Raw genomic sequence first — 14,635 nt, 5'->3', positions numbered from 1 at the left:
CCATTATACATTATGTCCTGCTGTCTTCTGTTCATTTTCCATCCAGGTTTATGAGACTCCATTTTTTGTGGCAGTGGATCATGAAAAGAAGAAGGTTGTTATCAGTATCAGAGGGACGTTATCGCTAAAGGTGAATTTCAGCTTTGCGCAGTACGACTTTCTACATCTACCACCACTAAACCTGTGTTGCCCCCATCTTCTCTCATGGCCTCATCTGCACGAGGTGCAAGGCAGCGCTCACAAACTCCCACACTGTACATGCATAGTACCAAAGCAGCACTCGGATATAAATGTGCTGTCCATTTTTTACATAACCCTGAAGGAATACTTGCATTGTAGTATTTTAGGCTGTGATTGAAACGTCAGAGATCAGTCCTCTCACAAACCTCTAACTCTATAAAAAGTCTTTGTTTTTATTTTAGCACAGAATGTTTTAGGGTTGTAGTTGGTTAGCCGCATTTTCTCTGCTTATTCTGACCTGTTTTCTTGTATGTGACATCAGGATGCCTTGACTGATTTGTCGGGGGATTCCGAGCGTTTACCCGTGGAGGAGCAGCATGGGACCTGGCTCGGTCACAAGGTCGGAGAGAAACCATTTTGCTATAGTACATTGACACTACGGTCGTTATCTTTTAATAGGAGCTCAATGCGGCAGAATTCTTAGTTCAGTTGCACCACATTTAATCTTTGTCTCTTTTCTCTTAGGGGATGGTTTACTCAGCAGAGTACATTAAGAAGAAACTGGAGCAAGAAATGATACTGTCACAAGCTTTTGGAAGAGACTTGGTACATGGACGCATTCACACTTATTGTCTGGATCAGTGGTTCTCAACTGTTGTCGACCTGGCACCCGCATTGTCCTATTGGTGCAAATGAGACCCACTTTGATAGAAGTTAAGAACCATATCATGTTAGCTTTAAATATAGCCTCTGAAAACACGTGCAGTAATATTTTGAAACACTTTTTAGAATGTTTCATTATTTACTGTCAAAAACATATTTCTCACTGAGTTGCGCTGTATATTTACAACATAAACTAGTTGTTAGAGTACACAGGATTAGCATCTGTGCATCTCTGTGCTCTACCGAGAAAGTTAGAATACGAATGCTGTACATGCAACTTTTCTATTAGCTGTCAGCGACTGACCCAAAATCAGTTGAGTGCCACTGGTCGATATGATGAATGGATGAAGACAACTACAGTATGTACTAATACATCTATCATATTTGCGGTCATACTTAGAGTGTAAGGATAATTTTAGAAATATTGCACAAGTAGTTGCAGTGTTCCAGTGTGATGATTCGGGCCATCTCCCACAGAACAAGGGCACCATGCACTATGGACTAGTGATAGTAGGCCATTCTCTGGGTGCCGGTACTGCTGCTATTCTCTCCTTCCTGCTGAGACCTCAGTATCCCACACTTCACTGCTACTCTTACTCCCCACCTGGTGGCCTTCTTAGGTAAGTTTTTTTCCCCCCTCTCACTCCAGTTTTTTGCACATACAGAAAGATAATAGTAAGTAAAAATGTAATGGAAATTAACCAATTAAAATAAGACTGTGCTTTTTAAAACTGGTTCCACAGAATTATAAAAAAAAAAAAAAAAAAAAAAAAACTCAGAAAACAGGCCTAGACAAAAATGATGGCCACTTAAAGAGATACTTTACTTATTTAGCCATTTTTGTCCGTCAAACAATATTTTGCCTATAATAAATTTGATATTTCCATTATTTTTCGTGTACAATTAGTACCTTTAAAAACACAATTTGCAACTTGCTGACGACTGAAAATGACATCACAAGGGCTCAGGTAATCACAGCTCAGCTTGTGAATGTCACATGACCAAACCTAGAAAACAGGTGAGCTGTGATTGGTTACCTGAGCCCTTGTGATGTCATTTTCAGTCGACAACAAGTTGCAAAATGTGGTACTAATTGTATGTGAAAAATAATGAAAGTATCAAATTAATTATAGACAAAATATTAACTCTTTATTGCTATAATGGGCAAAATAAGTGAAATATCCCTTTAATATTTTGTGTGCAATCTTTTGAGGTAATAACAGCAATCAAATGATTTTTGTAACTTTCAGTGTAAACTCTGCACCTCTTAGCAGGTGTTTTGGACCACTCCTCATAAACAAACTGTTCCAAATATCTTCAAGTTTGAAAGGTAGCATTCTTCGTAGATGTTTATTGGGATTTAGATCAAGGCTCATAGAAGGCTATATATACTAGAAAAGTGTTTTTGTCCACACAAATGACTGTATATCTGACACTTTTCAAAGTGTTACCCGTTTCACACTTAACCAGTGTTACTCAACTTAATAATGTTAAAAAAAATCTACACTGATTAACACTGAGTAGTGTTGAAAGTACTCTACACTAGTGTCAGTGTTAAATATTGAACTCAAACTACACTTTACTCTGATAAATGGTATTTCATTTTTAGAGTGTTTTTCCTCCTTACAAGGCCCTCAAAGCGCTTTACATTTTGACTACTGATGACACAGCATCAGGAGCAATTGAGGGTTCAGTATCTTGCTCCAGGATACTTTGACATAGTCACACTGGCCTGGGATCAAACCCACGCTCACAGGGTTGTGAGACGACCACTCTACCAATGATCCACGTTACAATACGTACCCCCATTGTCTTTCTTTAACACGGATCTTGTTTGTTTGTGACCAAATACTTATTTTCCACCATAATTTACAAATGAAATAAAAATAAAAATCCTCCACTGTGATTTTCACTGATGAAAATCACCCCCAATTTGGAAGGCATGACGTCAAGCCCTATGTTAATGTCAAGCTCTGGTTCAGGTACAAGAGGAAAAAAAGATACTGTGCAAAAAGAATCAAGCATCTGGATGGAACTTTACTAAATGTGTTCACTTCTTGAAATGCTGCATTAGATTCCAAGTAATACATTCTTAATAGTCGATGACTAATACTTAATACGTTTTATAGCAACTACATAACTAGAATCTTAAATTAAGCTTTTGGCTGTCAGGATGGAAGCAACATTTCCATGCCAACGAGTAATCTTTGATATTTGGTGGTCGACTAAAAACCTTGTAGGAAGCTGTGTTTTAGCACATCATGAGTAAAATGTATTGAAAATAATAAAACACTATACAATATGAGAGAGTGTGTGGAAGTGAAAGTTGGCGTTTTTTTTGTGTTTTTTTTAATAAGATTTATTTTGTATATTTCCTTGAATCAAGTCAATCCAAATGAAACTTCTTCATCTCCTAGCTATGACATTTCTCAGCCTTCTTCTCATTTCACATGTGACAAGTTTGATAACGCAAAAGCCTTGAAGTCTGTCTCTCCTTGTTTTTTTGAAGCTCAGTTGCTATGAGTGATCAGTGTGTCCAACCAATTTCTCCTCTATTTAACAACCTGCATGATCCCCCCGCCCAAAACCAGTGAGGATGCCATGGAGTACTCCAAAGAGTTTGTAACCTCTGTAGTGTTAGGAAAAGATCTGGTACCAAGGTATGTCCTTTCACATGTACATTGTATATGCACTTGTTAGAATCATGAACTTGTCACAAAGCCATCTGTTGGTTTTGTCTTTTAGACTTGGCCTGTCTCAACTGGAGGGCTTCCGTCGCCATCTGCTAGAAGTTCTACAGAAAAGTAATAAGCCAAAGGTACTTCTCTCTCTCTGTATCATTTCTACCGGATTTTAAATGTAACAATGCTATTTCACGTGCAGTGTAATGTTTTGAAGCCCATGCCTAAAAAAAAAAAGCAGTACATTATTCCACAAAGCTGGGAATAATGATTTTTTATTTTTCCCCCTACAGTGGCGGATCATTGTGGGAGGCACCAAATGCATCCCAAAATCGGAGCTTCCACTTGAGGAGGAGGAAGATCCTCCGCCTCAGCAAGCAGCACCCCCAAGTAGTCGCCTGTGGCTCCACCCCAGTGACCTCAGCATCGCCCTCTCAGCCTCGACCCCCCTCTACCCACCCGGCCGGATCATCCACGTGGTGCACAACCACCCGCCAGAGACCTGGTGAGAAGGCTGACTTCAGAGCTTGCACGCTTCTTTAGTTTGCGTCAGAATTACGGCCACCCACTGTTTTTTTCACTCCGTTCCTCCGAACTGGTGGTAAACCACCAGTGTGAATTCTTTACCAGAAAAATGACAGTCAGACAATCCAACGTGTGTTTAAGAAGACTGTATGAGGTTTTTACTGGTGCTTTGCTGCATACTTTACTGCATTTAGAGTTCTACATTTTGCTACATATAGATGTTGTTTTGTTACTGCTATTATGGTAACCTCCCCCCAAGTAAACTGTAGTTTGTCACATTCTCATAGTGTTTGCTATTAATGCCTCCCCTATGTTGACTGGGAAAACAATAAGGTGGATGTGTTTACTTTCTCTTATTTCTGTCTCACTCTCTCGTAGCTGTGGTCAAGAAGAGCCAACTTACTCGGCTCTTTGGGGGGACAACAAGGCCTTCAACGAAGTCATCATTTCACCTGCCATGCTTAATGAGCACATGCCTCTCATGGTGATGGAGGGTCTAAACAAGGTCTGTTCTCGTCATGTGCATGCTGATTGCTTTGGCTTCACTGACGTTGTGCTGGGATGGCATTGTTATAATGATCAAATTCTTGAGGGAAGAGAATCCAACAACACTTTGAGGTTATTAATTAGCACACTAATGGGGTATTATTACTAGGGCTGCGTTTAAAAAAAAAAAAAAAAAAAAAAAAAAAAAAAACATCGAATAATCAATATAAAATCGATTTTCCTTTTTGAGCCTTATATCGATTCATAAAACCAAGGCTATTTTTTTGTATCTTACAGTTTTCTTGAAATTTACTGTACACAAGTATTTTTAAGTACAAGTACAGTATTACACAAGTATTTTCTTACATTTATGAAAGACTTAGTGCACTTTAAGGCAATTCAGAATCTCTTTACTTAATATTTACAATTATTGAATTTGAATTATGAAACTATTTTCATCTCATCTTTGCTGATGTCAGTGTTTGTGTAGCACTTAAGTGATTAAAACACGTGTTACTCTCATTAATAAACTCATTTGACCAGTTGCTGCCTCTGCAAAATTTAATTTGGAATTTAATATTTGTGGAGTTTTTATCATGTCCTTGCTGTTTAAGAAGAATTGATGTTCCATAATTAATCAATATCGGATTGAATTGAAGGGAATTAAAGTGGGGAAAAAAAATCTAAATTGAATTGAACTGAACTCTTGAGGAACTTATAGTCAATACCATCCCTAAATATTACCACTGTTCAAATTTTGAATGTACAAAAAGAAACAGCTGGATTTGCTTAACTTAAACTGAATATCACATTCTAGTATAGAGCCCAACTTTATTGTAATAATTTTCAACATGGTGAGGGATAATTTTTGTCTAAGATGCGCTGATGTGATGACAGCAGTAAAAAACAAACGTGACATTATAAGGTTATTTCTTCAAATAAATAGTGAAGTGTATGTTTATAATATATTTTTAAAACTCTGGATGGAACGTCTCAGCAATAAATTGATCGCAATCAGCAACACACCATATCACAGAAAGGGGGAACAAACGTCACCATTCATTGGTATGCCCCATAAGTGTTCTCACTGATGTCTGTTGAATTGAATGTTTGTATTATCCATAATTCATCTTTCCTATCATTTAATTTTCTTCACACAAGCATGGGTGCCCTTCCTTCTTTTCTGGTCAGTTCTTTGGTGTCCTGTGGACAGGACAGGTTGTTCTGGTATAAGGGTGTTAAAGTGTATGTTTGTATGTGAAGGAACTACTTTGAGAATTGCAGAGTTAAATACGAGGTGACGGTTGGTTTGGGTGACGGTGCATCTGCATGAAGATGTATACTCCTATTGAAGTGTAGCACCTCTGATGTGTCCGCAGGTGCTGGAACCATGTTATCCTCTGTCTGAGCAGGGGACTCTGGAAGTGGAGGTGCTTGAGGTCTTTCAGCCTACCAATGGCACCACTGTGCACATAACCACCAATACAGAATCGCACGCTAACAGTATTGCCCATGACAAGTCTTCCCCCACCTTTAAAGACGTTTTTTGCAATGCCTCCCTTACAGAGACCCAACTGATCTCTTTCCCTACCATCATTTCATCTCCTTTTACGGATGCTATAAATTTCTCTGACCCCCAGCCAGCAGCTCTTTCAGTTGCAGACAAAGAATGCTTTCCCCCACAAACCCAAACAGTCCAACCTTACGCCATCCTTTGTGTGGATGCAATTCGCACTCCTGAAATTTCACCCAAATGAGTCCCAAGAAAAGAAATACTATGAAGATGGGACGTCACATAACACCTTCCAACAAGAGGGGGTCTGCAGTTGAGAGATTGCATGATGTTGCATTGTGTTGAGCAATAAGAATTGTCTTGCCTCTGGCAACAATCATTTAAACTGTCAGTGCATGTCAACATATACAGAGCTACACAAAGTAATTTAAAAATGTAATCATTTTTCTCATAACTCATAATTCATTAGTGCGATTACGTTTGTTCCACTGAAGGGTCACGATCTTTCTGTGAGACTTTAAAAGCCTTCATTGTGGCTCTTTTGCACATAGAAAGTTGTGGCTGGAGGCAACAAGTCCAGGCAAGGTCCCCAGAGGAAGTCAAAAATCATAGCTGCATTCCAGGGCGCAAATGACTCTTATAAAGCGGTTACTGAAATGTGTCTGTGCACCACATCAAGCTAATTGAGAGCATAAATCTTGCTCAAAACCTACATCGGGATTTCTTTTTGCACCCTTTGTGATCCAAAACCCACGTTCAGCATTTTGTTCCTTTCTGCACGTTTGCTCAAGTGCTGTGACATGGCACTCCCCCACTTCTTCCCGCTAACACATTTTCTTTGTGTTCACAAAGCTGCCATGGTGATGCCTTCCACACTGACTGCGCCTTCTTCCTCATCTCTTTCTTTCTTTTCTTTCTTTTTTTTCCCAAGACACATTCCTTCTTTCCTCACAGGGAGCTGAACATTTCTCAGCATTTTGAAAATTAGGAGTAACAAGCACATTTATTATTATTGTTTATGCTGCTACCGCTGAGTCATCATATTATGTCCTGTTTTTCTCATTTGAAACAGTGGGAGCCATTTTAAAAGGGTAGAAAGGATGGCATATTCTAGTTTAATAATTCTGTCATGTGCATATAATTTATTGAAGTGTACATAGCTGAACAGATTGCAGATATTGCCAAAGTCTTTCTCTGCATTAAGTTGTCACCTTAATTTTGTCTGCTTTCAGATTGTTGCTGTGCTTTGTTTTACATTTCTAACCGTGCCAACTATCTGTAGGTTATCCCTTTTAGAGGCAGTCTTGCATGAGCCAAGCCCACTGGCAACACCCAGCAGTGTAAAATGATTCTGTATTTATTTGCAAACATGCTCCTTGACTGATATATTGCCTCAATGAACATTTCAAATTCAAGCATTCATTTACATTCTTTTTAGTATGTTTTTTGTTGTCACATTTGCATGTCCAGTCTTTTTTTTTTTTTTTTTTAAAGCATAATGTGCCTCTGGTATGTGTTCTAACTCATTAAAGCTAACCACAAAAGTGTGTGTAATTGTTGTATTCATGTGATTGTCTGTTTTGTCAGTTGTTTACATACACTGCAATCCTCTGGACTGCGATTCCCTCAAATACTGTAGGACTTGTGTGAATCTTCCTCAGGCATCCGTGACTCCACTGTGGGTGTTTAATGTCAGTTGGAGTAGGTGTAAGCTCACCTTTAGCTCGCACTTGCATTTATCTCAACCACTATGTACTATCACGATGGATGTTTTACAGTATCTGCGGTTAAATATAGAAAGAATGTATATACAAACTGTTTAAACTGTAAATCGCACAAAACTGATTCTACTTTTACGACTCATTATACAACCATTTGTAAACTGTGTACTTAATATAGGCTCATGAAGAGAGCATACAGTATGCATACATAACTCATTTTAATGGGTCATGTATCTATTGTGTAGTTAGTTACAAAAAAAAAAGTTTAAGTTAAAACTAATGTTCACTTCTATCACATGTATATGTTCCTCCTTCCTTTTCTCTGACATTAGTATTTCATTTTGATGCTCAAGCTGCAAAATGTCTGCCATCTCGTCACATGTATACCTCTGTGCTTGCGACAGGTCCTGGAGAACTACAACAAAGGAAAAACGGCTTTGCTGTCAGCAGCCAAGATTATGGTGAGCCCGACAGAAGTGGACTTGAACCCCGAGAGTGTGTTCATGGCTGCATCTGCAACAGCGCAGCAGCCGATGCCTACAACACACCACCGCAGGAATAGTAGTGTTCGGTCAGTATTCAGCGCCATTTTGGATGTGTTGTGGTGTAAAATATTGAGTGTCCATTAGGGCTGTCAAACGATTACATTTTTTAATCAGGTTAATCACATCTTAAAATTTTGATTAATCACGATTAATCGCTTAATTAAAAAGGCTTTTTATCAACATTCTTTGCCCGCCAAATTTAAAATGCACCTCTTATGTGTTAATTTTTTCGGCATTTAATGTTAGGAGAACGTCTCATCCTCCTCTTTTTCTAATCAGTAAATTGCTTGCATAATTTAAAGTGGGAAAAAAATGACCCCGATAGTTTGACATCAACTAATATTCTGAATGTCACACGCAAACATTTATTAAATGCTTCAGTTTAGTGCAGTTTAGTATATGTTATGTTTATTGTTCAAACACAACCTGTGCTACCTTTAACGTAGTCATCCGCTGTCAAGCTAAAGGATAATTTGCAGTCAAAATTAATAGTGCGATTAATCTGCGTTAATACATGATTAATGCGATAATTTGTTTGTGATTAATTAATTAGTTAACGCTTTAACTTTGACAGCACTAGTGTCCATATGTGAACTAAAATAGCAGATGTACCTCAAGTCTTTGAATGTTGAACAAATCCGTCGCTGTGACACTTGCTGTGAGCTGTTTTCCGCTTCCATAAAGCTGTTACTAACAGTAATCCTTTAAATTAATTTATTGATCATTGTTTTAATACAATTTACAGAACATAATTGTCAAAGATCTCACAGCTGACAACACACACAGGAGTAAAAATACAAGGAGGAACTAAAAATATATCTAACTAAAACCAAAGCGGCCTCTTTGTGCACATTTTTTAGAATAACATACCATATGCAGTACATCATTTTTAAACCAGCATTACTACTGCTACTAATTTCTATTCTTTTTTTCTCAAACTTGTAATTCCTGTCTGTTTTGTTTGGGTAACAAAAAAGACAAAAAACATTGTTACGGTAAGGAAAGCATGTGATCACTAACTCTTCGTAATGTGCACCTTATTCTCTCATGCACGCATGCACACTGTCTCACCACAGAGCAGTTCCAACGTACGGTAGTATTCAGTTCTCGCCACGCCCCCTCTGGTTCAGTCCCTGTCCAAAGTCTGTGTTCTGATAGACGTAGTTGATGTTACTTTTCCTGCCTTAGAGGTACCCACCAGGATGTTGACCTTCCACTCTCCTGTCAGTGTTTCTCCTTGGTGCCTACTTAATATTAAGTATGCAAACATGCCATATGGACAAAAGTATTGAGACAAATATACTGTTTTACTAACAGGAAGTGAAAATGGAAATTTGTACAATAGCATGTAGGAGTTTCTATCTATCAAGAAAATCATGGGTGGGGTCAATAAGAGTTTACAATCCCTTCTAGTTCTTCATAGTCACTCAAAGGGCCTTTGTTGGCAGCATAGAAAAAGTCCAAAGTTTCTTAAAGTGGAAGTCAATCCCCCCCCAAAAAAATTCTTGACAATATGTTCTATGCAGCCCCACTAGTATAAATATGTATTCTGGCTAATATTGTGTTAGTGGATTATGAGTTAAGCAGTAAAATCCAGCAGTTTATAATCAATATCAGGCGACCATCTTGCTGTCGAGTTAAAATGACATCACAGTTGCTCAGGTCTCAGGTAATCATCAGTCATAGCTCAGCTTAAAAAAACAGGTGAGCTGTGATTGGTCGTTGCCTGAGCCCTGAGCAACTTTGATGTCATCTTCAGTCGACAGCAAGTGGCAAAATGGCCGCCCCCTGAGATGGATGAAAATGTCTGGATTTTGCTACATAACTTATCTTCCTCAAATATAATATTAATCAGAATGCCATTTTTAGATTAGTGAGATCACGTACAACATTATTGCCAAGAAATGTTTCCAGTTGACATCCCCTTTAATTATGCTCCAGCATTTGAAATTCCGGTTTAGTTGGATATGTCCCATCCCTACTTTTTCAAGCGGTATGTCCCAAGACTTTTGTTCATATTGTATATGTTTACGCACAAACCATTACCCATTTTCCCTTCTTAATCCCCTCCCTAGTATAGCTGTTATTTTAGTCATGCTAATCGCACCTTGTGAGTTCCGCTTCCCTGTCACTCCTATCCTTTCTCGTCCTCTCCTCTAGTTCCTGTGCCCAGTCTGAAATATCTCTGGACGGTTTCTCTGAGTGTCCTCCTCCTCCAGTACCCGTAGTGTTGCGTGGAGCACGGGAGCGCCTGACAGTGGAGCTTCGGGACCGCAAAGCTCCACTGGCAGTCATGGAAAGCCTGTCAGACGCCGAATCAGTCTACAGCCTGGATTCCAGGCGCTCCTCTGCTGCACTCCGAGGTTCTCCGATGCTTAGTAGCCTCCCGTTCCCTTTGGATGCCCCGATTCCTGAAGAGAATCCGTCTCTCAGCTCTCGCACTGAACTACTGGCAGCCGACTGCCTCTGCCAGGCCACACCAGAACACTTGGGCGAGATTGGGCCTTTCTTGACACCATTGGACCCTGTATCGAATCCGGAGTACTCCATGCAGCTTTCCCCGGCCACGCCTCGCTACAGCGGACATTATTCCCCTCAGCCTTTCAACGCAGAGCCTATCTACGCTGAAATTCCCCCTGATGTGGAACAGATGCCAGGCGTCTACAGCCCAGGTAGCACTCCCGACACTCCCCGCAGTCCGCAAATTGCTTCTAGAGCGATGGATGGAGACAAAGAACCGTGGGAGTTTAGCACGGAGACACGGCGGGAAACGTCCCCTCCGCCGCCCCAGCTATCAAATGGGAACCCCAGCCGAACAGTGCTGGAATTTGCCCAGTACTTGGATTCTCTCTTTAGACTAGATGGCAGCCACTCACCTCCGATGGATCTGTCCGATGGGGAGTCAGAGTCAGGACGCGGCTCGCTTGGGCACGTGGAGTGTTGTTTGGGAGACGAAGCGGATGACAAACAGCTTCTGGCCAGGGCGACATTGGAGCCCAACTTGGTCCCCAAGCCGCCACGCACTTTTGCTGGATCCGCTGACCCCTCTTCTGGCATCTCCTTGTCACCTTCCTTCCCTCTCTCATCATCTGAGGAACTCAATGACCTTTCGCCTGGTGAGGGCGCCCCACCGGCCATTGACTCACTACGAACATCTATCCCTATCCACTGTCCTGAGGAGAACACTCTGTCCTCTATGGTGTAGTCTACTTCAACTAACTATTTACTCCAAATGAAGTGATGCAGTCATTCTAAATGAAAAAAAACAAAAAACGAAAAAAACATATCACAGTATGTGCATGCGATGGAATGTAGTCACTCATCAAAGAACTAAGGACAGAGCTTGACTTACCAACTCACAAATAATTTCCATTCTTCAGGTGTCCTGCCCCACTAAAATGATGTTTATAGCATTTTCGCACTATTGCAATGACGACAAAGAAGATACCTCTCTGCATGCCAGGGGGCTGTGCTGCTTTTGGGTGGAAATGAACAACTGTAGCTTCACAAATACCGTTCCAAGACAATGTTGTGAAACATTTCAGCATACGTTCATCCCCTGACTTAACTCTACGAAAGAGAGAGTCGTTTACTTAGCAGGGATTCAAAAGCTAACACTGTAGAAGAAGCTAGTTTGCGAAGGCACGTCATCTTGGTTTGATGTGCTCTACTACTTCCTGCACCCTCAGCAGCATATTTTCTCCCTGCTTTTTATTTTTCATTGTTCGTTCAGGAATGTGAAGATGGACATATGTCAGTCAGTAGAAAGTGTGAAGACGTGACACAATGTTCCTCAGGTCTATACAGTGTTGGTGTCAAGGAAGAGTTGGTGTGTGTGGTTGAAGTTGTGTCTTAAACATTTAGTGATTGTGACAAAGTTATGACAGACGCCTATGGATGTTTTGAAGCCTTTTGGTTACTCTTTATAGTGCATGATAGTTTTTTGTCTTTTCAAAGAGATGTCACTAAGCCACTTAGATTGACAATTTGGTACTCTTGCACACATCATTTTTGCTTAGTCCCTTCTTTGCCAAATGATTTAATACCTTGATATTGCCAAATGTATTTCTCAGATGTACTTTTGTATATGCTTATTGCTTTATTTGAACACAACAAGCTACGGTATGTTTATTATGTCCCACCCCTGTCATTCCCATGGAGACTGTTACACACCACAGGAAAGACACCACCTGACTGCCATGGCTTTTCCTGTTGCGTATTTGTGTCAACCTTCAAGCCGCAATAACCACCTAGCTCATAGTTTGCTTTGTTTCCTAGAGACGGTACCGCTCTCATAGTGGGATTCCTCACACTGGGGCGAGTTTCAGTAACACAAATGCTGACATTGTCAAACCTTAAATGTTTCCTATATGTTATATGTGACCCCACTAGTCTAAACATGACATTCTGATTAATATTACATTTATTGAATATGAGTTATGAAGCAGTCTCCAGCCATTTTACGGTTTGCCCATCTAAGGGGGTGGCCATTTTGCCACTTGCTGTCGTCTGAAGATGACATAACAGTTGCTCAGGGCTCAGGTAACGACCAATCCCAGCTCACCTGTTTTCTGAAGATGCACTGTAATTGGTTGTTACCTGAGACCTGAGCAACTGTGATGTCATCTTCAGTCGACAGCAAGTGGCAAAATGGCCGCCTTCTGATACTGATAGAAACTGCTGGATTTTGCTGCTTAACACATATTCCACAAAATATTAACCAGAATATCGCATTTATACTAGTGGGGCTGCATAGAACATATATTTCTCAAGATTTTTTATTTTTTTTTGACTTCCCATTTAACGCAAATGCAGGATCCCAGAAATACCCAAACCATGAGTTGTGTAATTGTGCCAGGATACATTTTCACTTGTTCTCAAGGTGCTCTCAGACATGATGGACATCAGGTGTTTGCTTCCCTTTAATCTGGTCCACTTCGCCCTTCCTCGAGGTTGGACTCATGGATAAATGAGCTGGTGTCAATTCTACATGTGGCATACAATCTTCCATATCACCAAGGGTGTAACAGGTGGTTTACTACTTGTGTTATTTATTACGATAAATAGTTTCACTTTTATTGCTGTATTTGATGGTGATATCTTTATTGCTCTTGCAACAGATTGATGTTGGTGTTTTTTTTAATCTTTCAAATTTTTGGTCTTTTATTTTATTTTTTATTTTATTTTTTATTTTTTATTTTTTTTCCCCAGAAGTTGTGCATTTTGCTTTTTTTTCTGTCCAAGTGGAAAAGTATTTAACATTCGGCCATGGTACATTTCCGAATGTTCCATTGTGGTGAGACATTCTGCAGAATGACCTTTGGTGGAATGCCTAGCCTGGAGTCACCAACGTGATCTGCTCAGTTTCTGTTTGGAACAAGAGTTGTTACTCACAGCACTTCTCACATCTTGCCAGTTTACAAGTCTGTCACTGCACAGATCATCTTGACAGTCCCTTCTTCTCACTCAAATGTTATTGGGTTATTAACCCATTAAATAATTAAGCTTGCAACCAGTCAAAGCACTGTTTGGCCACGTGTACAGCACCATCTTCTGTATGTATTATTTATGCAGATGTCTAAAAAAATAATAATAATAATTCAAATAGCCACGTAGAGAACAACTGTATAACAAAAAGAAGATAGGTATATATTTAAAAATATCAATATTGACATATAACACAGGAAATATTTCATCTGAAAGTTATTTATTAAACTATTGGGAGGGGATCACAAATTGTTCTATGAAGAAAGAGGACTATTTGCATATATGTCGTCTCCATGTTTACCTTGTTTGCTTCCTTCCCCTCCTGCTCCCAATGGAATGTATGTGATCCCTCCCCTTACTGAACTTGCCCGTTATGGAATAAATTAAAAAACATGGTCAGCATTGTTGCCGTTTGTTTTCTTTCTTCCTTACAAATTATTTTCCCCATTTCAATACGTTGCACTTTATTCAACTCTGTATAAAGATAAACTCAACTGTGCTAAGCAGACTAGCGCAGAATTTTTGATTCCATGTAGCACCCAATGAGGTGACAAAAGTACTCATGCTCTGTAGACTTAATGTAAAAAAAAAAAAAAAAAAAGTATAAGTAAGTATAAAGTGTAAGTATTGTGTCTTGGTAAATACAAGGCATGCCCTACTTTTTTTTTTTTTTTTTTTTTTTTTTTTTTACATTATTAGTAGTACAAATGTAAAAATTACGATTTGTTTTCAATTATACCAGTTTTTGAGATCTCAACCACGGTTGACCTCATTCTATAAGTTAAATTAAATGCCGGTACACTACAGTATTTGCAGAAGTTACACAGCAGTTCA

At 39.5% G+C, this 14,635-nt stretch overlaps 1 protein-coding gene across 2 annotated transcripts in view; it reads left to right on the top strand.

Annotated features, from left to right (window-relative positions):
- The window catches only part of dagla (diacylglycerol lipase, alpha), a 34,693-nt gene extending 20,490 nt beyond the window's left edge, over positions 1-14,203 (top strand). Inside the window, exons 11-21 of one of the 2 annotated variants that reach the window (XM_077519040.1) lie at positions 47-130; positions 503-580; positions 706-786; positions 1,321-1,463; positions 3,435-3,503; positions 3,589-3,661; positions 3,818-4,029; positions 4,428-4,554; positions 8,174-8,340; positions 9,292-9,309; positions 10,475-14,203. In XM_077519040.1, coding sequence (XP_077375166.1) covers positions 47-130; positions 503-580; positions 706-786; positions 1,321-1,463; positions 3,435-3,503; positions 3,589-3,661; positions 3,818-4,029; positions 4,428-4,554; positions 8,174-8,340; positions 9,292-9,309; positions 10,475-11,519 — 2,097 coding nt within the window. In that variant the 3' untranslated portion in view covers positions 11,520-14,203. The remainder of the gene's footprint in view (positions 1-46; positions 131-502; positions 581-705; positions 787-1,320; positions 1,464-3,434; positions 3,504-3,588; positions 3,662-3,817; positions 4,030-4,427; positions 4,555-8,173; positions 8,341-9,291; positions 9,310-10,474) is intronic. The other variant, XM_077519041.1, reaches the window with a different exon arrangement.
- Positions 14,204-14,635: the final 432 nt, after the last annotated feature.

Source organism: Festucalex cinctus, chromosome 4 (genome assembly GCF_051991245.1).
Source record: "Festucalex cinctus isolate MCC-2025b chromosome 4, RoL_Fcin_1.0, whole genome shotgun sequence".
Lineage (NCBI taxonomy): Eukaryota > Metazoa > Chordata > Actinopteri > Syngnathiformes > Syngnathidae > Festucalex > Festucalex cinctus.
This window is presented reverse-complemented; position numbering and strand designations above follow the sequence as displayed.